General features: G+C 46.6%; 1 protein-coding gene across 1 annotated transcript in view; it reads right to left on the bottom strand.

Moving 5' to 3' along the window:
- Window positions 1–3,135: 3,135 nt before the first annotated feature.
- NUP50 (nucleoporin 50) overlaps window positions 3,136–24,091 on the bottom strand; it is a 38,554-nt gene continuing 17,598 nt past the window's right edge. Inside the window, exons 3-8 of the mRNA XM_077266622.1 lie at window positions 9,267–9,350; window positions 9,014–9,188; window positions 6,849–7,466; window positions 6,279–6,366; window positions 5,600–5,718; window positions 3,136–3,787 (exon numbers count right to left, since the gene is read on the bottom strand). Coding sequence (XP_077122737.1) covers window positions 3,585–3,787; window positions 5,600–5,718; window positions 6,279–6,366; window positions 6,849–7,466; window positions 9,014–9,188; window positions 9,267–9,350 — 1,287 coding nt within the window. The 3' untranslated portion in view covers window positions 3,136–3,584. The remainder of the gene's footprint in view (window positions 3,788–5,599; window positions 5,719–6,278; window positions 6,367–6,848; window positions 7,467–9,013; window positions 9,189–9,266; window positions 9,351–24,091) is intronic.

Genomic DNA, 24,091 nt, shown 5'->3' with positions numbered 1-24,091 from the left:
TCCATCTTGTGGCTGGTCTCCAGGTAGGGGAAACAATGGCAGTCGCTGTATACGCACCAGCTCAGAGTCAACTACAAATTAGAGGGTCTGCAAAACCACAAGTCTGGAGCTGCTGCAGACCACGGTGTGCTCTTAGAGGTATGCCCAACATGCACATCGGCAAAACAGCTTCTGGAACACTTTGGAGAAATGGTTATATGCCAAGCTGTTAGTACCCCTAGCATGAAGACTAGAGGGGTCCGGCTACAGTACATTATCTTCCCCCACCCCATAATCCCAGGAGACCACACTGGGGCAACACCATGAAGAGACCTTCATGACAGAACATCTTACTCCCAGAATTATGTTGTGGGGGGTATAATGTAGAGTAGCCGGACCCTTCTAGTCTTAATTCCAGATACTTTAATAGCTCAATGTTACATTTTGCGGTTGAACAAATAGTGCGGCCATTTCTCCAAAATGTACCAAGAGCGATTTTTCAACACGCCAGGCTGCATGTTGCCACTATGAGCAGCCTGTGGCTTAAACATCCACCATGGCTACTGCATCTCCAGACTTGTCTCCCATGGAGCACATCTGGGATGGCATGGGTCAGTGATAACACAGGAGCTGCCAGCAGAGGATCTTGATGATTTGCCTAGAACCTTCCCTCAGATGACCATTAATATCCAAGGCTGCAAGTGCCTGGATTTCTCCATACTGAATTGTTTGTTTTTCATCATTTGCAGATCATGTTAAAGAAAGCGGCCATATTTTACCAACATCATAACTCCCATTAATGACAATGTACAGACGTCAGCAGAGTCCATCTGTCAGAACTTTACATCTTCCATTAATGACAATGCACAGATGGCTGTAGGGTCCCATCTGTCAGAACATTACAGCTTCCACCCTCAATCCAAAACTTGTACAAATATCTGCCCTCAAGACTTCACCATAATGGAGTTGGGATGATCAGAATTGATTTTTTTTTTTTTTTTATTATTAATCAGATATTTTAGTATATTTCTGTGCAATCTGACAAAGGTGCAAAATACAAGGAGGGGTAAGAGAAAGAAAGAAAAACAAACATTGTCAAGTAGTTGTACAAAGATGTCCATTGCTCACAGAATATAAAAGATAGTACAGGGGATGATGCGGGTATGTTACACCGGGAGGTCGGTATCCGCAGGCGGCTTCTCGCCATCTACACAGATGATGTGACTAATTTTCTAATAGGCAGCAATGGTCTCTGCCGAACTACAAGTTCCAGAAGGTCAACACAACAGACTAGTCAGTCAGCTCAGATGTAAGGCATGGAGAAATAGGGGGGACCTGATCCCTCAAAGGTGTTTTATAGCTGTGGCTTTTATTTGTGGAACCACCCCTCAGTAGCTTGCAATGTGGCTGTTATTTGTGATGAGAGCTCTACATGATCCTTAGTAAATACGGCCAAGGAGGACCACGTCCATCAGACCATTACACGACCATCATACATCCAAGGGCAGCTGTTCAACAATACGTAGCTCCTGAGCACTAATGAAACTACAACTCCCAGCATGCATCAACATCCAAGCGGTGGGCATGGACAACTGCACTAAGACATGTGATAGGGAAGGACACCCCAGACCATGAGGGCGCTCATATCATTGCTGAACTTCTAAAAAAAAAAAAAAAAAAAATAATCGGTTTACCCCCCTACAAGCCCTTTAATGATTAGCCATATTTCCTAAAACTGTAAATACACCTTTCAGCAAAAAGAAAGGGAGGAGAAAAAAAAATATATGTATTGAATAATGAGCCCATGTAGTTTCCAAAAATTAGGACTTTGGGTGTACAGACAAAACACCAAAAACCACTCTGCACCGTCAGGGCCTGACAAGCACCATTTATTTCACTGCCACTTACTCATCGTCCACTCTTGAAACCATCCAATCCCAAAAACACATTGAATCAGCACAATATTAACATGTACAAAATAGATTTAAGATGGAACGATTACCAAGTTTTGAGCCACTAAAGCACCCGTCATATCAGTAAGTAAACGAGCTTATGGGTTATGAGTCCAGATATCTCCTTTTCAGCACCGCCGATGAGTCCTACGTGGGCCAACCACCCCGCAAGAGTAATACGTAGGACAACCACCCCACAAGAAGAGTCCCGGACTCATGGAAAGTAACCACTTCCAACCCAATACTGGAATGACACCGGTATGATGGGAAAACCAGAACCCCAGATGATGGCATCATATCCCAAAACCTAGCCACAGGCAGGTTCCCCGTTTGAAGGGGTTGACTTGCAACGCTTACTTATGCTTGATAACCCCTTGGAAAATAAAAAAAAATATATATATATATCAGCCCTGATCCATTAACCAGAAAAAAAAAAACAAAAAAAAAAAACCCCAGACATAGTTGATGTCAAAATTTATCAGCGTTTGCTCCTCAGATACACCCAGTCCAGACTTGTGTATCAGTAAGGGGTCTGAAAATCTGAGATTTGGGGGATGGGTATGAAAACAGATAAATCAAATATAATTTATATAAACGGTAAAAGGGATCCCCCCCCCCCCCATCAGCGAGATTTATCCCTGGTATCGAGCGCCAATGCAGTTTTAGCCTCCTCAAAAGCTTTCAAACACTCTTGCCAAAATAAAAATATCAGAACCTATGATGCAGCTTGTATTCATTAACTCAGCTAGTCACCCGTGGGATCATCTGGGAAAAGTTGCACTAAACCAGCATTACCCAAAGAAGTGGTGACTCCAACCTCCTGCTTTGGGAAACTCCAAAACATCAATTTCTGGTACCTGGAGGGATATGTAACGGTTCCCACATGACAATTATATTTATTTTGCAAGACTGTCTTTGCTATGAAAAGGGGAAAACTAGTAGTGTTTCCCAGGAGGCTTATCCAACACTAGGGGTGGATTACTGGGGTAAATTTTTCCTCCTATAAGGGGGTGTATAGTTATGGCATCACGTCATAATTAGGGGATCATTAACAATCCTGACAAGTGCTGGTTTAGCAACGTGTGCCAATTCTCCAGCCCCATTGACCGGGACAACACCTTTTATCTGAGGACAGACCCCCCATCGATCGTTGGGAATACCCCTTTTCAGATCATTGGTCTGGTGAAGGGAGTCAGGACCAATGTAAAATAGACATTTTTGTGATTTAATACAGAAATTGTCCACAACAAGGAAAGTGAACGTCAGTCACAACGGCATTCAGAGCACAAAGAAAGCAATGCGAGTCCTTGATCGTCGCATAATGCTTTCCATTTCCTCACAGAGCGGTTGTATGCGAGGACCGACTAAGGCTTAGGCTGTGATAATCAGCCATTCACATTGACAGCAGGCAGATTCCTTTCTTACTTGACACCTTTCCTTCCTTAAAGCTTCGTTACCATCCAAATCTTTCCTGACCCAAAAAATAAAAAATTAAACTTTGAAAAAAATGTTTTAAATCTTTCTGTATTGAGAAGATACGCGGGCCATAAAATCAGGAACTTGAAGAACGGCAACCCTTAAAGTGTGATAAATGAGCAGCAACTTGGCGGAAAAAAAAAAAATTCCATGAAGGCATTCGGGGTGGGGGGTATATTAGGCCCCTTTTTTCTCCAATAGAATTTTGTGCAGCTCGTCAGCGTCCTCTGTGGTTTTTACTCGGATTAGCATGGTGGCGGGGACGGACTGCTTTTTCTCGTCGATAGGAGGGTTGGGGACGCAGACGATCATCACATTGTTCTTTCCCATTCTTGAACACGGCAGCGAGGGCTGGACTAAAATGTTCAACAAGATGTTTCCTGAAATTATTAAAAGGGACATCTGTATTAGAAAATTAAAAAAAAAAAATTCCAGCCTCCCATTAGTGAGCGATTCTGTAATTATCCTACAAGAAAAAGCAGTCTGGAATAAATGGAGGAATACAAGGTGCCGTGCGTTACCGCAGCATCGGGCTTGGTGATCCACGTCCACAGTGATGGAAGTCAGACATTCTCCCCAGTGGAGAAACGCTGCAGCTGAGAAAGCGAGGATTTTTTCAGAAGTGGTTTCTAGTGATGAGCAAACATGCTCAGATAACATCTTACCTAAGCATGCTCGGGTGATATACGAGCACGCCCAGATGCTCACATATTATGTTCGAGTCCCTGTGGCTATTAGGAAATCTATACATGTGTTCAGGCTGTCTGACAGCAGCAAATCATGGACTGACATAATATACAAGCACGGCCAGATGCTCTGATAACACCCGAGCATGCTCTGATAAGACATTACCCGAGCACGTACGCTCATCTCTAGTGGCTTGGTCTTTATTTGCCAGTCAATCACAGCTATGTACATCCTCAGGTTGCAGACATCAGTGAATACTTTGGTGGAGGACAGAGCTTCCGGCTCCTTCATCCACCAATCGGCGAGTGCAACTGAGAAAGTGGATGTGATTACATCACTACATCCCTCCACAGCAGTCACTGTTTCTAACGTGGCCCCTCGGGAAAGTGAATTGCCCACCTCTGCTATGGACTGATTGGCCAGTCTGCTCTCCAGAGGACTCAGTGATTTTAGGTTGCACAGCAGGGACACCTACAGTTAGGAGATAGTGCAGCAAGTCTTTCACAGACACCCAAGAAATTACAGAAAATAATTTATAGCCCTGATCTATCATCAGAATGGAAAGTTTCACAGTTACTGAGACCTAAATCAGATCTTCACGGCATTTTCCCATATTCATATTCGGAGTATTTAAAGGGAACCTGTCACCACGTTTTTGGAAGATGGGATAAAAATAGCGTTAAATAGGGGCAGAGGTGGGCGTTACATTAGTGTGTGTGTTATGCGTTTATTACCCACCTAAGTTGCCGAAATAACTTTGCAAAGTCTCCGTTTTCGCCTGTCAATCAGGCTGGTCAGGTCGCATGGGCGTTGTCTTCCCCCAGATTTGGCGTAGTTTTCCGTTGGTGGCGTAGTGGTGTGCGCATGCCCAAAGGTCCGGAATCCTCTTCCAGGGGATTTAAAATAGCGCGGTGTTCGTTATTGCATTGGTGATCGGTGGGCGCGGCCATCTTCCTTTGGCCGCGCGTGCGCAGAAGCGGCGCTCTGCTGGCCGCGGCTTCAGGAAAATGGCCGCCGCGATATCCATCTGCGCACGCGCGGCATCCCGCGGCCATTTTCCTGAAGCCGCGGCCAGCAGAGCGCCGCTTCTGCGCACGCGCGGCCAAAGGAAGATGGCCGCGCCCACCGATCACCAATGCAATAACGAACACCGCGCTATTTTAAATCCCCTGGAAGAGGATTCCGGACTTTGGGCATGCGCACACCACTACGCCACCAACGGAAAACTACGCCAAATCTGGGTGAAGACACCACGCCCATGTGACCTGACCAGCCTGATTGACAGGCAAAAACGGAGACTTTGCAAAGTTATTTCGGCAACTTAGGTGGGTAATAAACGCATAACACACACACTAATGTAACGCCCACCTCTGCCCCTATTTAACGCTATTTTTATCCCATCTTCCAAAAACGTGGTGACAGGTTCCCTTTAACAGCGCCAATGACAGCGCCAATGACAGGTGTGAATACGAGCCTTTATGATGTACCGAGGATCTGGTACTCACCTAGGTTAGTATCGGCACGGATCAGCAGCTGCACCTTTTTATCTCCTAACGTTTTTAGATGAAGGGTGCCGACTCCTTTCTCCTTAAATTCGTTATCTTTTTTGTAGAATAGTTTGCACCTAGAAGGAAAAGGAGATTTTGATTTGATAAGTTTGGAGAATGAAATAACGCTGCACATCTGGTCCTCCACTATATCTAGAGGAGAGAGAGTCTGTACAGATTATCAATGAACCTTGTAATCATATGCTGGTGAAGAGGAGAACCAGATTTTGTGGGCGATCTGAACCCAAGACCGATATTGGCAGAAGGAACAAAAAAAAAAAAAAAAAAAAAATATTTTTTTTTAGAGACCCTATCCTCTCCTCCAAAATAACACTGAGCATTAGAAGGAAAACCATGGCACTTTCCACCGGGTGCGACCGTGAATTTTTTTTTCTCTCTCCATCTTATTTAATGCCTGTAGTAGGAGGTGATAAGTACATGGCTAGCAAATTTTACACTTATTTAAAAAGGAGTCTTATGCTGTGATAAAAGGGATATGTAATGACATCTCGACCACCAGTCACCAGGTCACTCGTGGTCACATGTCTTATCGGGGTGACATCCCATTGTTAACATTTAAAGACTGATAACGTGCAAAAAAATTTTTGTACGAAAGCCAAGAGCATTTGATACTAACTTTTTGGAATAGAAGGCATCATCTTCTTTCACTTCTTGAATAACAACTTTTGGCGGCTCTTCCACTTCTTCCTCATCACCGCCTTCACCTGAAATATTTTAAAAAAAGGTGGAAGCATGAAAACAAAGGGGGGGGGGGGAAAAAAAAAAAAAGAAAATTTGTATCAGGGTGAAGTATAGCTTTAGCGACGAACTTTGAATCAAAGAGGAAATTACAACTTTCTTGGAAGTAATAATAATAAAAAAAAAGTAGCATCTTCAGGGGCTACTTTGTATTGCTGGGACCCCCACAATCCTGAAAAGGAAGAAATGGCACGTTGGACCGTTTTGGATAGGTCATCAATATCAGAAAGGTAGGAGAACCAAAGCCCAAAACACCAACCGGAGTGGCAGGATTTGGAACCACACCAATCTGACCATGATTGACAATCAGCGAAAAAATCTCAGTAAAAACAATAATTGGCCCCCTGATCCAATAGCTGTGTACTATGTATACACAACAAATAACACCCTATGCTCCACTGTGACGTATTCCTCAGGCACCATTATTTAGGTGTATGTGCACATTTACCTGATTCTTCGCTTTTCTTGGTGGACGCTGATACAACAGGAGAGGGTCCGACGCTGCTTTTGTTTGTATCTTTACCAAAGAGACTGGCAGCCCCAGCTACAAACGAGAATCCAGCCGCAGACCCAGAGCCAAAGGAAGTAAAGCTACTAGTGTCCACCTTTTGGCCGAATGAGAAGAGCGAAGCAGACGGCGGAGTCTTTTTTTCTGAAGGGGATCGAGCCGGCTGTTCAGATTTATTCTCTTTACAAGTAAAAGTAAAGGATGGTTTGGGCTCCACCTTAGAGGAGGCGAACGATGGAATGGTCTGAAAGCCCTTGGAGTTGTCGCTCTCGGACCCGCTGTCTGAGCTGGTTCCGTATTTCTGCTCGATGGTGGCTATATGTTGTTCATAGTCTTTAAAGATCGGCGACAGATCACACAGAGGATTGGAGTCCACGTGCTTCACGATCCAGTCACGGACAGAGAAGTTTAGGGACGCCAACTGTTTGTTGTAGTCGCTGGAGCCGATGGACTTGTTTGGACCAGAACCAGAGGTAGATGAAGATTTCTCGCCGTTGGTTTTTGCAGCACTGGATGCCCCGGGGGCGGAAGATGCAGGACCGTTTGCGAAGAGAGACCCTGCGGATGAAAGACGATGTGGTAAGGGAATAAGGCATGAATGTACCACACTGGAAGATCCCCTAAGTGATCAATAAGGGTGAATTCACCCAAGAACAAAGAGCAGCTGTTACAAGCAGAGGAGCTTTGGGGTGTAAAATATATCTGAACACTTGGCACCGGAGTCCACAGACTACAGCGGACGGACTCCTATGGACGGTGGGGGGGTTCCTAGCGGAGACCCAGTTTGTCAGTGATATTGTTCAGTGTCAACTCCTGAGCCATTTATAGATGTGTCCTATCCAGACGACCACCTCTAAAGGTACCGTCACACTAAACGATATCGCTAGCGATCCGTGACGTTGCAGCGTCCTGGCTAGCGATATCGTTTAGTTTGACACGCAGCAGCGATCAGGATCCTGCTGTGATATCGCTGGTCGTTGATTAAAGTTCAGAACTTTATTTGGTCGTCAGATCGCCGTGTATCGTTGTGTTTGACAGCAAAAGCAACGATACCAGCGATGTTTTACAATGGTAACCAGGGTAAATATCGGGTTACTAAGCGCAGGGCCGCGCTTAGTAACCCGATGTTTACCCTGGTTACCAGTGTAAAATGTAAAAAAAACAAACAGTACATACTCACCTTCGCGTCCCCCACCGTCCGCTTCCTGCACTGACTGAGTGCCGGCCGCAAAGTGAAAGTACAGCACAGCGGTGACGTCACCGCTCTGCTGATAAAGAAGATGAACACGGCACTCAAGGTTCCTATGTGGTGCTCAAGTCAGGTTTCCAGCCCGTCAGTATAATAATCAAAAATCACTTGGCACTCAGAAGATTATTTTTGCAAGATGAATATTCCATTTATTGCGCACACCTATTTCGTCACATGATGGATCTGGTCTGGAAAAATATTACTGCAATTCCGTTCTTTATATTGTGCACCTTATGTATATTGTTATTCATTTTATTTTATATACTGCATATATTTCAGTTTGATAAAAAGGATTTTCTGATGAAGGTCTGATGTATGGACCGAAAACGTTTAATCTTTAACTGGATGCACAAATAAATGGAATATTCATCTTGCAAAAATAATCTTCTGAGTGCCAAGTGATTTTTGATTATTATGTCACCGCTCTGCTGTTAGAGCCGGCGCTCAGTCAGTGCAGGAAGCGGACGCCGGGGGACGCGAAGGTGAGTATGTAGTGTTTGTTTTTTTACATTTTACACTGGTAACCAGGGTAAACATCGGGTTACTAAGCGCGACCCTGCGCTTAGCAACCCGTTGTTCACCCTGGTTACCCAGGGACCTCGGCATCGTTGGTCGCTGGAGAGCTGTCTGTGTAACAGCTCTCCAGCGACCAAACAGCGACGCTGCAGCGATCAGCATCGTTGTCTGTATCGCTGCAGCGTCGCTTAGTGTGACGGTACCTTAAGGCTGAATGCACACGTAGCTTATTAGTTGAGCGGAATTTGTAGTGGCAATTCGGCAGCAACACAAGAATAAAAAAACCAACTCATTGGATCTGTAACGACTGTTAAACAGAACTGCGACAACTCAAACTCACCGACAGACTGTTTGCTTTCCCCCAGAGGCTTTGAGGCGAACATTGATGGTGTGCGGCTCCCGTTGGTCAGACCATCGAATGATTTTGCAGTAGATTCACTTCCAAATCCACCAAAATTTGCTCCGGACGGGGCGAATAAACCCTGAAATCCTTTAAAAGCTCCACTGTTCTCAGACTAGAGGGGGAAACACAGACACAGGTTTAGCTTCAAGTAGATGCAGGTGACAAGTTACCGACTTATCGCAGTTATTACCTCACTTCCGAGATTCCTCCTCTTCGCCTTCTTAATTTCTCTGCCCTTCAAAACGTCCTGACTGGCGACACAAAACCTTCCTGCCTGTAAGACGGATAGACGGACAATGAGACGGACATACAGTATCATGGGGGAAAATTGTGCTCTTGTTATACAAAGGCTAAAAGAACAAAGGGAGCAAGAACTTCACAGCATTTGTAAGATATTACAATCCTGGCAGAACTATTGGACCTCTAAGGCTCCAAACATTGTAGCACAACAGCCTCGATTAACCTCTTTCTAACATTGGGCGTAATGGTACGCCCACATCGGACTCAGCGCCGGAGCCCGCACCTTTCATCATTGCCTGTATGTAGCAGAGCCGGTCAAAACACTGAAATTTCTAGTCTTCCATGGAGACTATTGAAGCATGCAAAAAGTTAAAAAGAAAAAAAGTTATAAAATATTGAAAAAAAATCTAAATATAAAGTTCAAATCACCACCATTCAAAATAATAAAAAAAATTCAAACAGATATTTGGTATTGCCGTGTTCAGGATCATTCAATCTTTAACCCCTTTCTGCCAGCTGACGGAATAGTACGTCAGCTGGCAGAACCCCCGCTTTAAGGTGGGCTCCGGCGGCGAGCACACCTTAAAGCCGCGACATGTCAGCTGTTTTGTACAGCTGACATGTGCGCGCAATGAGCGCGAGCGGAATCGCGATCCGCCCGCGCCCATTAACTGGTTAAATGCCGCTGTCAAACGCAGACAGCGGCATTTAACTACCGCATCCGGCCGGGCGGCCGGAAATGATGTCATCGCCGACCCCCGTCACATGATCGGGGGTCGGCGATGTGTCAGGAAGGTAACCATAGAGGTCCTTGAGACCTCTATGGTTACTGATCCTCGGTAGCTGTGAGCGCCCCCCTGTGGTCGGCGCTCACAGCACACCTGCAATTCTGCTGTGTAGCAGCGATCTTATGATCGCTGCTACATAGCATAGCCGATCGGGTTGTGCCTGCTTCTAGCCTCCCATGGAGGCTATTGAAGCATGGCAAAACTGAAAAAAAAGTAAAAATAAATGTGAAAAAAATAAAAAAAAATAAGGAGATTTTTGTGTACTCACCGTAAAATCTTTTTCTCCGAGTCATCATTGGGGGACACAGGACGAATGGGTGTTATGCTGCTGCCACCAGGAGGACACTAAGTTAAACACACACAAAAGATTAACTCCTCCCCTGCAGTATACACCCACGGGCTGGACAATCCGGAGCCAGTTCGGTAACAAAGCAGTAGGAGTAAACCAGTTAATAACAGAAAACATGTCATAGTCAAAACACAGACTGAAAAGAAAAAACCGAGCCAAACTAGGCTAACAGGGAGGGTGCTGTGTCCCCCAATGATGACTCGGAGAAAAAGATTTTACGGTGAGTACACAAAAATCTCCTTTTCTCCTACGTATCATTGGGGGACACAGGACGAATGGGACGTCCCAAAGCAGTCCCTGGGTGGGCACAAGAAGTTATAAATGCTGTGCGTGCCTACGAGCTACCGATGAGACACTGCCGCCTGTAGGATTCGCCTACCGACGGACGCGTCTGCCGAGGCCTGAGAGTGCACATGGTAGTGCCTCGTGAATGTATGCAGGCTGGACCATGTAGCAGCCTTGCAGACCTGTGCTGCCGAAGCCTGGTGCCGGATGGCCCAGGACGCGCCGACTGACCGGGTAGAATGAGCTTTGATCCCCGGAGGTGCGGCGTGACCCTTGACACGGTAGGACTCTTGGATGGCGGAACGAATCCACTTGGCGATGGAGGCCTTGGAAGCGGGTAGACCCCTCCGTGGCCCCTCCGGAAGAACGAACAGGGCGTCTGACCTACGGAGAGACGCAGTTCTGGAGACATAACGTCTGAGACCCCTCACTAAGTCCAGAGTGTGGAGAGCCCTCTCCGTGCGGTGAGAAGGAGCAGGGCACAGTGAGGGAAGGACAATCTCCTCATTAAGATGGAAGGAGGAAACGACCTTTGGAAGAAAAGTCGGACATGTCCGTAGAACTACCTTATCCTGGTGGAACACGAGGAAAGGAGGTTTGCAAGATAGAGCTGCCAGCTCAGAGACACGTCTAATAGATGTGACAGCTACGAGAAAGGCAATCTTCCACGACAAGAACAGCAAGGACACTTCTTTCAAGGGCTCAAAGGGGGGCTCCTGAAGAGCACAGAGGACCAGATTTAGGTCCCATGGTTCCAAAGGCATTTTGTAAGGCGGAACCATATGAGAAACTCCCTGGATGAAGGTCCTGACTTGCAGTCTGTTTGCAATCCGTCTCTGGAAAAGAACCGAGAGAGCAGAGATTTGGCCCTTAAGAGAGCTGAGGGCAAGGCCCAAGTCTACTCCTGATTGAAGGAATTCCAAAATATGAGGAATAGAAAATTGGAGGGGGGAACGTCCCCGATCCCTGCACCAGGCGAAGTATACCTTCCAGGCGCGGTGGTAGATGCGCATGGAAGAAGGCTTGCGTGCGCGGAGCATGGTAGATATAACCGTCTGGGGCAGACCCTTCTGCCTCAGTACCCAGGACTCAACGGCCACGCCGTTAAACACAGGGCCTCTGAGTTCGGGTGGTAAATGGGCCCTTGAGACAGGAGGTCTGCGCGGCTCGGTAACCTCCAAGGTACGTCTGAGACCAGTTGTATCATCTCGGCGTACCATGTCCTGCGCGGCCAGTCCGGAGCGATGAGAAGTACTGGAATCCGTTCTGCCTTGATCTTCCTGATTACCTTCGCCAGAAGAGGAATTGGGGGAAAGATGTATGGGAGTCTGAAACCCTGCCATGAGAGGACGAGAGCGTCGGCTCCGAAGGCTGAGGGGTCGTGAGACCTGGCCATGTAGACGGGAACCTGGCAATTGAGGCGAGATGCCATTAGATCCACGTCCGGGGTCCCCCATCGAGAGCATATCTGGTGAAAGATTGCGGGATGGAGAGACCACTCTCCGGGATCGAGGCTGTGGCGACTGAGAAAGTCCGCTTCCCAGTTTTCCACGCCTGGGATGTAAACTGCTGAGAGTATGGAGTGATTGGTCTCGGCCCAGCGGAGAATGAGCGCTACCTCGACCATGGCCGCTCTGCTGCGAGTGCCGCCTTGGCGGTTGATGTAGGCTACCGCAGTGGCGTTGTCGGACTGGACTCTGACCGCCCGGCCGGAAAGGAACGGATGAAACTGGCGGAGAGCCAGTCTGATTGCCCGAATCTCTAGGATGTTGATGGGCAGCTGGGATTCCTGCGGGGACCAGCGACCCTGAGTCGAGTGACGTTGGAACACTGCACCCCAGCCGAAGAGACTGGCGTCCGTTGTGACAACCAGCCAGTGCACCGGAAGGAAAGACTTCCCCCGAGTCAGGGAGGACCTCTTGGTCCACCACCTGAGGGACTGCCTGATTGGGCGAGGGAGCAGGAGACGGCGGTCGAGCGAGGCGGGATTCCTGTCCCATACTGTTAGAAGGGCATGTTGAAGGGGACGGAGGTGAAAAACAGCAAAGGGCACTGCCTCCATCGCTGCCACCATCCTGCCGAGTACCCTCATGGAGAAACGTAGGGAGTGAGGGCGAGGTTGGGTAAGTTTTCGGACTTCTCTCTGAAGAGTGGATACCTTTTCCTGAGGTAGGAGTACCAGACCTTGAGAGGTGTCTAAAATCATTCCCAGGTAGGAAATGGTTTGAGCCGGGACTGGGGAAGATTTCCTGAAGTTGATTTTCCAACCCAGACGCAAAAAGGTATTTATAGTGACGTCCACTGCCTCTGAGCAGGATCGAAAGGAGGGGCCTTTTATGAGGATGTCGTCCAAGTAGGGCAACACCACTATGCCTCGAGCATGGAGAATGGCCACGGCAGCTGCCATGACCTTGGTGAACACCCGAGGAGCGGTGGCCAGCCCGAAGGGTAGGGCGACAAACTGAAAATGGTGCCCCTGGACCGCGAAGCGGAGGAAGCGCTGATGAGACGGTAGGATGGGAATGTGCAGGTACGCGTCTTGAACATCTAGAGATGCAAGGAACTCGCCCTCTTCCAGAGAGGCAATTACCGAGCGGAGGGACTCCATACGGAATTGACGAACGCGGACGTATTTGTTTAGAAGCTTGAGGTCTAATATTGGACGTACTGAGCCGTCCTTCTTTGGTACAATGAAAAGATTGGAATAGAAACCCTGGTACCTCTCGTTCTGAGGTACCGGGATGATGACCCCGTCTTCCCATAGCGACCTTATGGCCTGGAAAAACTGACAGACCCTTGCCCTGGGAGGAGGGGACTGAAAGAAACGAGATGGGGGAATAGAGACAAACTCTATCTTGTAACCGAAGGACACTAGGTCGCGGACCCATCGGTCGGGAACTACCGAGAGCCACGCATCCCGAAAGAAGAGTAGGCGGCCGCCTACTCTGTCGGTGTCCTTCGGCGTTTGCCCAAAGTCATTGAGGTGGAGACCTGTTAGGTCTGGGCCCTCGGGATCCCTGTTGTCTGGGTCTGCCTCTCCAAGTGGGAGAAGGTTTGAAAGACGGCTGGGAGGCTCTGTCCTTGCGCTGACCTCTCCCGACGCTGGGTGGTGCGGAGGAGGGATTAGACCAATTGGAGCCGAAACGGAAATATCGGCCTCGGCCCTGTTGGTTGCGAAAGGGGCGAAAAGTACGTTGCTGGGGAAGGAATTTGCTCTTTCCTCCTGTGGAGTCTGCGATGATTTTGTCTAGTTTATCCCCAAATAGGCGTTCGCCTTGGTATGGGAGAGACGTGAGGGATTTTTTGGATCCTGAGTCCGCTTTCCAGTCCCTGAGCCAAAGGGATCTGCGGATCGTGACAACATTGGCCGCTGCCTGTGAGGCACAGTTGGCCGCATCTAGGGATGCGGAAACTACAAAATCCCCCGCTCTGGCGATCTGAGTTGCCAGGTGAGAAAATTCCTGGGGGTAAGTCGGCACGTAGTGCTGTAGAGGACAAAGACTCGGCCCAATGGGACATGGCTTTTGCAACCCAAGTGGCGGCAAAAGAGGGAAAGAGAAGCTGAGGAGGCTTCAAAAGCCGATCGAGCCATCTGTTCTATTTGTCTATCGGTGGGATGCTTGATGGACGCACCCTCAGAGGAGGATAGAACCGCCTTGGTGGCTAGCCGCGACACTGGCGGGTCCACGGAAGGTGACTGAGACCACTCCTTAGCCAGGTCCTGTGCAAACGGATACTTCAATTGCATAGCCTTCTGACCTGAGAAACGTTTATCCGGACGGACTCTATGGAGATCCACAATGTCCTTGAATTGAGGGTGCGTAGGAAAAAATTTATGAGGCTTTGTGGTTCGCCCGAATGACACGGGATGAACCGCCTTGGACGGGGTTTCCTCCTCTAACTGTAGCGTCTGGCTTACGGATTCTATGAGAGAATCTAGAGTCTCTTGGTCGTGACGATACTCTGGGGAGCAGGACGTGCTGGATGCGTCGTCCGGAAAAGATTCCCTGCTATGAGTAGGGGATGAGTGACGAGAGACCTCGCTCTCTGAGCCGGAGGGCTGATCACGGACCGGAGATATCACCCTGGACCTCTTCCTAGATGAGTGAGGGCTTCTGGAAACGGTACGACCTCTAGGCCGAGAGGGGTTCTTAGACCGCGTTACATCATCCGTGGAAGTGCCCTGGGTAAGGGACGGCTCACGGAGGGACTGTATCGTCCTTTCCAAGGATGCCACAGATCGAGCAAGAGAGGACGCCCATGCGGGGGTACTAGGCTCACTACATTCCGGGACAGAGGCCGGAGTATCCTGTGCCGCAGACATTTCGCAGGCAGTGCACAGCGGGACAGTGTGACCTCGGGGCAGAGATATTTTGCAGGAGGTGCACACAGCAAAAATAACAGAGTGGGTCTTTCCAGTCCGTTTTTGCTTAGACTCTGACATTTCTGTGATAAAGTGAGCGTACTGACAGGGGGGGAGACAATCGTACCGAGTGTGTCTCACCAAAAGTTCTGCGGTGGCCTGGCAGGGAGATCCTGAGGTCCTGTGCGCTGCGGAGCTGCAGAGCCGCCAGCGCACTTCCTGGTCCAAGATGGCCGCCGAGATGTGAGAAGAGCGCTTCTCGGGAGCGAGAAGCGCCCAGGGAGGGGGCGTGTCGTGGGCGGGCGGTGAATTCCCTGCTCTGCTTGTATGTAGGCGGGCGCTGTAGTCCGGCCCGGGCCGGTGAACTGTGGCGTCTGTGCCACCGCACCAAACAGAGCGCCATTGCCCGCCGTGCTCCCATAGAAAGATAAAGCTGCTAAGCCCTGCGGCTGCAGCGCCGCATTAATTAAGGGGTCCCTGAGCGGGCGGTCTCCTGTCAGATCGTCGGCCCATTGCACTTACCTTGTGCGATGGGACCGATGCTCCATCCACCTTCACCATGATAGGGAGAGGGTGGAGAGCTTCTGCCGCCTTGCGTCATCCGCTCTATTCAGTGGTGATTCAGAGGGCGGCTGCACGGACGCCATATCATACTGTCCGGCTGTGCCCTGGCTCCAGGAGACTTAGGTGGATGATTAGTCCCCATGGTCGCCTGAGAGAGATGGAGGGAGATCGGAACGCTTAGGAACCGTCGCCACACTGGGAAGTGAGCCAGGGCTGGCATCCATCGTCGCGGGAAAGGATACAGGAGGAACGCTCCATGTACTTGCCCGTTGCTGGTGCGGGAGAGATCAGAGCTAAAAATTTGCCTGTCGCTCCCTTCTCTCCATTAAAAAACGAAAATTGGTGGGGTCCAGAGGACCCAAGTGCCTCCTGAGACACTAAGTAAGAACTGGCTCCGGATTGTCCAGCCCGTGGGTGTATACTGCAGGGGAGGAGTTAATCTTTTGTGTGTGTTTAACTTAGTGTCCTCCTGGTGGCAGCAGCATAACACCCATTCGTCCTGTGTCCCCCAATGATACGTAGGAGAAATAAAAGTTTAAATCACCCCCCTTTCGCCCCAATCAAAATAAATCAATTAAAAAAAAAAAAAAATCAAACATACACATATTTGGTATCGCCGCGTTCAGAATCGCCCGATCTATAAATAAAAAAAAAAAGCGTTAACCTGATCGCTAAATGGCGTAATGAGAAAAAAAATCGAAACGCCAGAATTACGTTTTTTTGGTCGCCGCGATATTGCATTAAAATGCAATAACGGGCGATCAAAAGAACGTATCTGCACCAAAATGCTATCATTAAAAACGCCAGCTCGGCACGCAAAAATAAGCCCTCACCTGACCCCAGATAACGAAAAATGGAGACGCTACGAGTATCGGAAAATGGCGCAATTTTTATTTTTTTTTGCAAAGTTTGGAATTTTTTTTCACCACTTAGGTAAAAAAGAACCTAGTCATGTTAGGTGTCTATGAACTCGTAGTGACCTGGAGAATCATAATGGCAGGTCAGTTTTAGCATTTAGTTAACCTAGCAAAATAGCCAAGCAAAAAACAAGTGCGGGATTGCACTTTTTTTGCAATTTCACTGCACTTGGAATTTTTTTCCCGTTTTCTAGTACACGACATGGTAAAACCAATGATGTCGTTCAAAAGTACAACTCGTCCCGCAAAAAATAAGCCCTCACATGGCCATATTGACAAAAAAATAAAAAAGTTATGGCTCTGGGAAGGAGGGGAGCGAAAAACGAAAATGAAAAAAAAAAAACAGAAAAAGCTCCGGGGGTGAATGGGTTAAAAAAATTAAAAAATAACCCAATCACTAAACGGCGCAATGAGAAAAAAAAAAATTTTAACCGCCAGAATTATTTTTGGAATCGCATCTACATTGCAATAACAGGCAATCAAAAAAAAAATAAAAAAAAAATCAAATCTACACCAAAATGGTATCAAAACTCTGCTTGGAATGCAAAAAATAAGCCTCTCCCTCAGCCCCAGGTCTCGGAAAATGAAGATGTTACAGGTCTCGGAAAATGGCTTTTTTTTTTTCATTTACAAATTTTTTAATTTTTGTTAACCACTTAAAAAAAGAACCTAGACAGGTTTGGTGTCTGCAATCTTAATGACCTGGAGAATCACAATGGCAGGTCATTTTTAGCATTTAGTGAACATGGCAAAAAAAGAAACAAACAAACTGTGGCCTTGCACTTGGAATTTTATTCCAGTTTCCCAGTACACAATATGTTAAAACTAGTGATGAGCGAATATACTCGTTGCTCGAGCACGCTCGGGGGTCCTCAGAGTATGTTTTAGTGCTCGGAAATTTAGTTTCTTACCGCAGCTGAATGATTTAGATCTGTTAGCCAGCATAAGTACATGTGGGGGTTGCCTGGTTGCTAGGGAATCCCCACATGTACTTATGCTGGCTAACAGATGTAATTCAGCTGCGGCAATAAAAAATAAATCTCCGAGCACTAAAAAAAAATACTCGGAGGACCCCCGAGTATATTCGCTCATCACTAGTTAAAACCAAATGGTGTTGTTGAAAAGTACAACTCGTCCCGCAAAAAAACAAGCCCTCACACAGCTATATTGACCAAAAAATTTAAAAGTTAGGGCTCTGGGAAGAAGGAGAGCAAAAAACAGAAATTCAAAAACTTAAATACCTCTGGTTGTTAAGGGGTTAAAGGGGGTTTAAGCTAAATACATTTATTGCTGATACATACCATAAATGATCATTATGATTTTCATTAACCATAAAAAGCACTGAAGTGGGAAAACAAAGCCTCAAGTGCAAAAAAAAATATTAACCCCTCTGTGACCTTTGACGTACTATCCCGTCGAGGTGACCTGGGCCTATCTGACCCTCGACGGGATAGTACGTCATAGCCGATCGCGGCCGGGTGTCAGCTGACTATCGCAGCTGACATCCGGCACTATGTGCCAGGAGCGGTCACGGACCGCCCCCGGCACATTAACCCCCGGCACACCGCGATCAAACATGATCGCGATGTGCCGGCGGTGCAGGGAAGCATCGCGCAGGGAGGGGGCTCCCTGCGGGCTTCCCTGAGCCCCCCGCAGCAACGCGATGTGATCGCGTTGCTGTGAGGGTCTTACCTCCCTCCCTGCCTGCTCCAGACCCGGATCCAAGATGGCCGCGGATCCGGGTCCTGCAGGGAGGGAGGTGGCTTCACAGAAGCCTGCTCAGAGCAGGCACTGTGAAGCAGCCTGCACTTCAATCAGATCGGTGATCTGTCAGAGTGCTATGCAAACTGGCAGATCACCGATCTGTATTGTCCCCCCCTGGGGCAAAGTAAAAAAAAAAAAATTCCAAATGTGTAAAAAAAAATAAAAAAAAATATTCCAAAATAATGAAAAAAAAAAATGTTATTCCCATAAATACATTTCTTTACCTAAATAAAAAAAACAAAACAATAAAAGTACACATTTAGTATCGCCGCGTCCGTAACGACCCGACCTATAAAACTGGCCCACTAGTTAACCCCTTCAGTAAACACCGTAAGAAAAAAAAAAAAAAAAAACGAGGCAAAAAACAACGCTTTATTATCATACCGCCGAACAAAAAGTGGAATAACACGCGATCAAAAAGACAGATATAAATAACCATGGTACCGCTGAAAGCGTCATCTTGTCCCGCAAATAACGAGCCACCATACAGCATCATCAGCAGAAAAATAAAAAAAGTTATAGTCCTGAGAATAAAGCGATGCAAAAATAATTATTTTTTCCATAAAATAGTTTTTATCGTATAAAAGCGCCAAAACATAAAAAAATTATATAAATGAGATATCGCTGTAATCGTACTGACCCGAAGAATAAAACTGCTTTATCAATATTACCAAACGCGGAACGGTATAAACGCCTCCCCCAAAAGAAATTCATGAATAGCTGGTTTTTGGTCATTCTGCCTCACAAAAATCGGAATAAAAAGCGATCAAAAAATGTGACGTGCCCAAAAATGTTACCAATAAAAACGTCAACTCGTCCCGCAAAAAACAAGACCTCACATGACTCTGTGGACCAAAATATGGAAAATTTATAGCTCTCAAAATGTGGTAACGCAAAAAATATTTTTTGCAATAAAAAGCGTCTTTCAGTGTGTGACGGCTGCCAATCATAAAAATCCGCTAAATAACCCGCTATAAAAGTAAATCAAACCCCCCTTCATCACCCCCTTAGTTAGGGAAAAATAAAAAAAAAGTATTTATTTCCATTTTCCCATTAGGGCTAGGGTTAGGGCTAGGGTTGGGGCTAGGGTTAAGGCTACAGTTAGGGTTGGGGCTAAAGTTAGGGTTAGGGTTGGGGCTAAAGTTACGGTTAGGGTTTAGATTACATTTACGGTTGGGAATAGGGTTGGGATTAGGGTTAGGGGTGTGTCAGGGTTAGAGGTGTGGTTAGGGTTACTGTTGGGATTAGGGTTAGGGGTGTGTTTGGATTAGGGTTTCAGTTATAATTGGGGGGTTTCCACTGTTTCGGCACATCAGGGGCTCTCCAAACGCGACATGGCGTCCGATCTCAATTCCAGCCAATTCTGCGTTGAAAAAGTAAAACAGTGTTCCTTCCCTTCCGAGCTCTCCCGTGTGCCCAAACAGGGGTTTACCCCAACATATGGGGTATCAGCGTACTCAGGACAAATAGGACAACAACCTTTGGGGTCCAATTTCTCCTGTTACCCCTAGGAAAATACAAAACTGGGGGCTAAAAAATAATTTTTGTGGGAAAAAAAAAAGATTTTTTATTTTCACGGCTCTGCGTTATAAACTGTAGTGAAACACTTGGGGGTTCAAAGTTCTTACAACACATCTAGATAAGTTCCTTGGGGGGGTCTAGTTTCCAAAATGGGGTCACTTGTGCGGGGCTTCTACTGTTTAGGTACATTAGGGGCTCTGCAAACGCAATGTGACGCCTGCAGACCATTCCATCTAAGTCTGCATTCCAAATGGCGCTCCTTCCCTTCCGAGCCCTCCCATGCATCCAAACGGTGGTTCCCCCCACATATGGGGTATCAGCGCACTCAGGACAAATTGGACAACAACTTTTGGGGTCCAATTTCTCCTGTTACCCTCGGGAAAATACAAAACTGGGGGCTGAAAAATAATTTTTGTGGGAAAAAATTTTTGTTTTATTTTTACGGCTCTGCATTATAAACTTCTGTGAAGCCCTTGGTGGGTCAAAGCGCTCACCACACATCTAGATAAGTTCCTTAGGGGGTCTACTTTCCAACATGGTGTCACTTGTGGGGGGTTTCTACTGTTTAAGTACATTAGGGGCTCTGCAAACGCAATGTGACGCCTGCAGACCATTCCATCTAAGTCTGCATTCCAAATGGCGCTCCTTCACTTCCGAGCCCTTCCATGCGTCCAAACGGTTGTTTCCCCCCACATATGGGGTATCAGCGCACTCAGGACAAATTGGACAACAACTTTTGGGGTCCAATTTCTCCTGTTACCCTCGGGAAAATACAAAACTGGGGGCTAAAAAAATAATTTTTGTGGGAAAAAATTTGTGTTTTATTTTTACGGCTCTGCATTATTAACTTCTGTGAAGCCCTTGGTGGGTCAAAGCGCTCAAAACACATCTAGATAAGTTCCTTAGGGGGTCTACTTTCCAAAATGGTGTCACTTGTGGGGGGTTTCAATGTTTAGGCACATCAGGGGCTCCCCAAACGCAACATGGCGTCCCATCTCAATTCCAGTCAATTTTGCATTGAAAAGTCAAACGGTGCTACTTCCCTTCCGAGCTCTCCCATGCGCCCAAACAGTGGTTTATCGCCACATATGGGGTATCAGCGTACTCAGGACAAATTGTACAACAACTTTTGGGGTCCAATTTCTTCTCTTACCCTTGGGAAAATAAAAAATTGGGGGCGAAAAATAATTTGTGAAAAATATGATTTTTTATTTTTACGGTTCTGCATTATAAACTTCTGTGAAGTACTTGGTGGGTCAAAGTGCTCACCACACCTCTAGATAAGTTCCTTAGGGGGTCTACTTTCCAAAATGGTGTCACTTGTGGGGGGTTTCAATGTTTAGGCACATCAGGGGCTCCCCAAACGCAACATGGCGTCCCATCTCAATTCCAGTCAATTTTGCATTGAAAAGTCAAATGGCGCTCCTTCGCTTCCGAGCTCTGTCATGCGCCCAAACAGTGGTTTACCCCCACATATGGGGTATCGGCGTACTCAGGACAAATTGTACAACAACTTTTGGGGTCCATTTTCTCCTGTTACCCTTGGTAAAATAAAACAAATTGGAGCTGAAGTAAATTTTTTGTGAAAAAAAGTTAAATGTTCATTTTTATTTAAACATTCCAAAAATTCCTGTGAAGCACCAGAAGGGTTAATAAACTTCTTGAATGTGGTTTTGAACACCTTGAGGGGTGCAGTTTTTAGAATGGTGTCACACATGGGTATTTTCTATCATATAGACCCCTCAAAATGACTTCAAATGAGATGTGGTCCCTAAAAAAAAATGGTGTTGTAAAAATGAGAAATTGCTGGTCAACTTTTAACCCTTATAACTCCCTAACAAAAAAAAATTTTGGTTCCAAAATTGTGCTGATGTAAAGTAGACATGTGGGAAATGTTACTTAAGTATTTTGCATGATATATCTCTGTGATTTAAGGGCATAAAAATTCAAAGTTGGAAAATTGCAAAATTTTCAAAATTTTCACCAAATTTCCATTTTTTCTGCAAATAAACGCAGGTAATATCAAAGAAATTTTACCACTATCATGAAGTACAATATGTCACGAGAAAACAATGTCAGAATCGCCAAGATCCGTTGAAGCGTTCCAGAGTTATAACCTCATAAAGGGACAGTGGTCAGAATTGTAAAAATTGGCCCGGTCATTAACGTGCAAACCACCCTTGGGGGTGAAGGGGTTAAAAACTCCATAACATGTGGGGAAAGTAATAAAATAATAGTTGCCATTTTGAGAGCACGATATAGATAGGGTCGATACAACTTGCTTATCTTTCTTTATTCTTACTTTTTCTGGGAGGCAAAGTGAGAAACACCTGCCATATCCATTTTTGTGAGTTTTGGTGTTCACAGGTACGGAATAAATATGACATTTTAGTGGCTTGGAAAGATTTGATTATTAGGGCCAATTTGAACATGAATAGTGAACATTTGACCCAATCAATATTTTATACACAGGCACCTGCTAAGGGCTTATACAATACACTAATACTGTAAAAGTTACAATTAAAAGGTTATTCCCTGTCCATATGATAGGGGATGATATGCTGATAGCTGGGGTCAGATCTCTAGTACTGTCTGCAATCAGGGTTCTGGAGCAATAAAGAACAGGGGCTTCAGACTGATAAAAGTGGACGACTATTTTATGGGAGTGCAAACTTCTACCAGCAGAAATTTAAAAAAAAAACAAAGAAAACCAAACCTCCCACCAAAAAAAAAAAAAAAAAAAAAAAAAAAAGAAAATCTAAGACAACCCACCCACCCTCAAAAACAAACAAAAACACTAAAAAAAAGAAAAAACTCCACCCAAAAAAAGGGGACACAACCTTCCAATACTGAGCTTAAGGGTATGTGTCCACGTTCAGGATGGCCAGCGCTTTGGATGGAGCTGAAAACTCGCTCCGCCCCCTAAGGATTCTTTCACACTTCAGTCGTTTGGCGTCAGTCACTTCCGACATAGTGACGGATCGACGGATCCGTCACAATTGTTGAAAAAAACGGATGTAACGGATCCGTTTTTTTTTACGGATCCGTTACTCGGGGATTGTATATACTTTTTGGAGCATGCACAATTGAAAAAACGGATTGGGGCGACGGATCCGCCGAAATGACGGTCGCAACGGATCCGTCGCCCATAGGCGGCCATTCTATGGAATGACGGACGCGACGGATCCGTCGCGATCCGCCATTTCAACGCAGACAAAAAACGTTCCAATGACCGTCAATGTCTAGATGACGTCCGCCAAATTTTGACGGATCCGTCGCATGACGGATGGAACGGACGACCATCCGTCACAATCCGTCGCTAATGCAAGTCTATGGGGAAAAAAGCGGATCCGTCGAAAAAAAAAAACGGATCCGTTTGAGGAAAATGACGGTTTTAGGCTTCTTTCACACTTCAGTTTTTTGGCGTCAGTCTAAATCCGCCATTTTCCTCAAATAACGGATCAGTTTTTATTTTCGACGGATCCGTTTTTTCCCCCATAGACTTGCATTAACGACGGATTGTGACGGATGGCCATCCGTTCTATCCGTCATGCGACGGATCCGTCGAAATTTGGCGGACGTTGTCTAGACATCGACAGACTTTGTAACGTTTTGTCGCCGCCTAATTAACGGTTCGCGACGGATCCGTCGCGTCCGTTATTTTATAGAATGGGCGCCTATGGACGACGGATCCGTCGCGATCCGTTTTTTGGCGGATCCGTCGCCTCAATCCGTTTTTTTCAACTGAGCATGCTCCAAAAAGTTGATACTTTTCCCAGACAACCCCAAAACTATATAAACAGGACAGGTGAGCCTCATTTTTCAATGTGCCATGGAGAGAACACAGATCCTGCCAGCAAGAGACATCCCGCCAGCAAGAGACATCCCGCCAGCAAGAGACATCCCGCCAGCAAGAGACATCCCGCCAGCAAGAGACATCCCGCCAGCAAGAGACATCCCGCCAGCAAGAGACATCCCGCCAGCAAGAGACATCCCGCCAGCAAGAGACATCCCGCCAGCAAGAGACATCCCGCCAGCAAGAGACATCCCGCCAGCAAGAGAGACCCTGCCAGAGACTGCTATGTGAGTACTGCCATCCAGCGTGTGTGTGTATGCCTGCCTTGCATGTGTTTTATTTTTCATACTGTGCTGGTATTTTTAATGGCTGTGCTGTGACGTGTGTGTGTGTGTGTGTGTGTGTGTGTGTGTGTGTGTGTGTGTGTG

This window comes from Ranitomeya variabilis, chromosome 5 (assembly GCF_051348905.1).
Source record: "Ranitomeya variabilis isolate aRanVar5 chromosome 5, aRanVar5.hap1, whole genome shotgun sequence".
In the NCBI taxonomy this organism is placed as follows: domain Eukaryota; kingdom Metazoa; phylum Chordata; class Amphibia; order Anura; family Dendrobatidae; genus Ranitomeya; species Ranitomeya variabilis.
The sequence above is the reverse complement of the archived record's forward strand: the minus strand, read 5'-3'. Positions and strand labels throughout refer to the sequence as shown.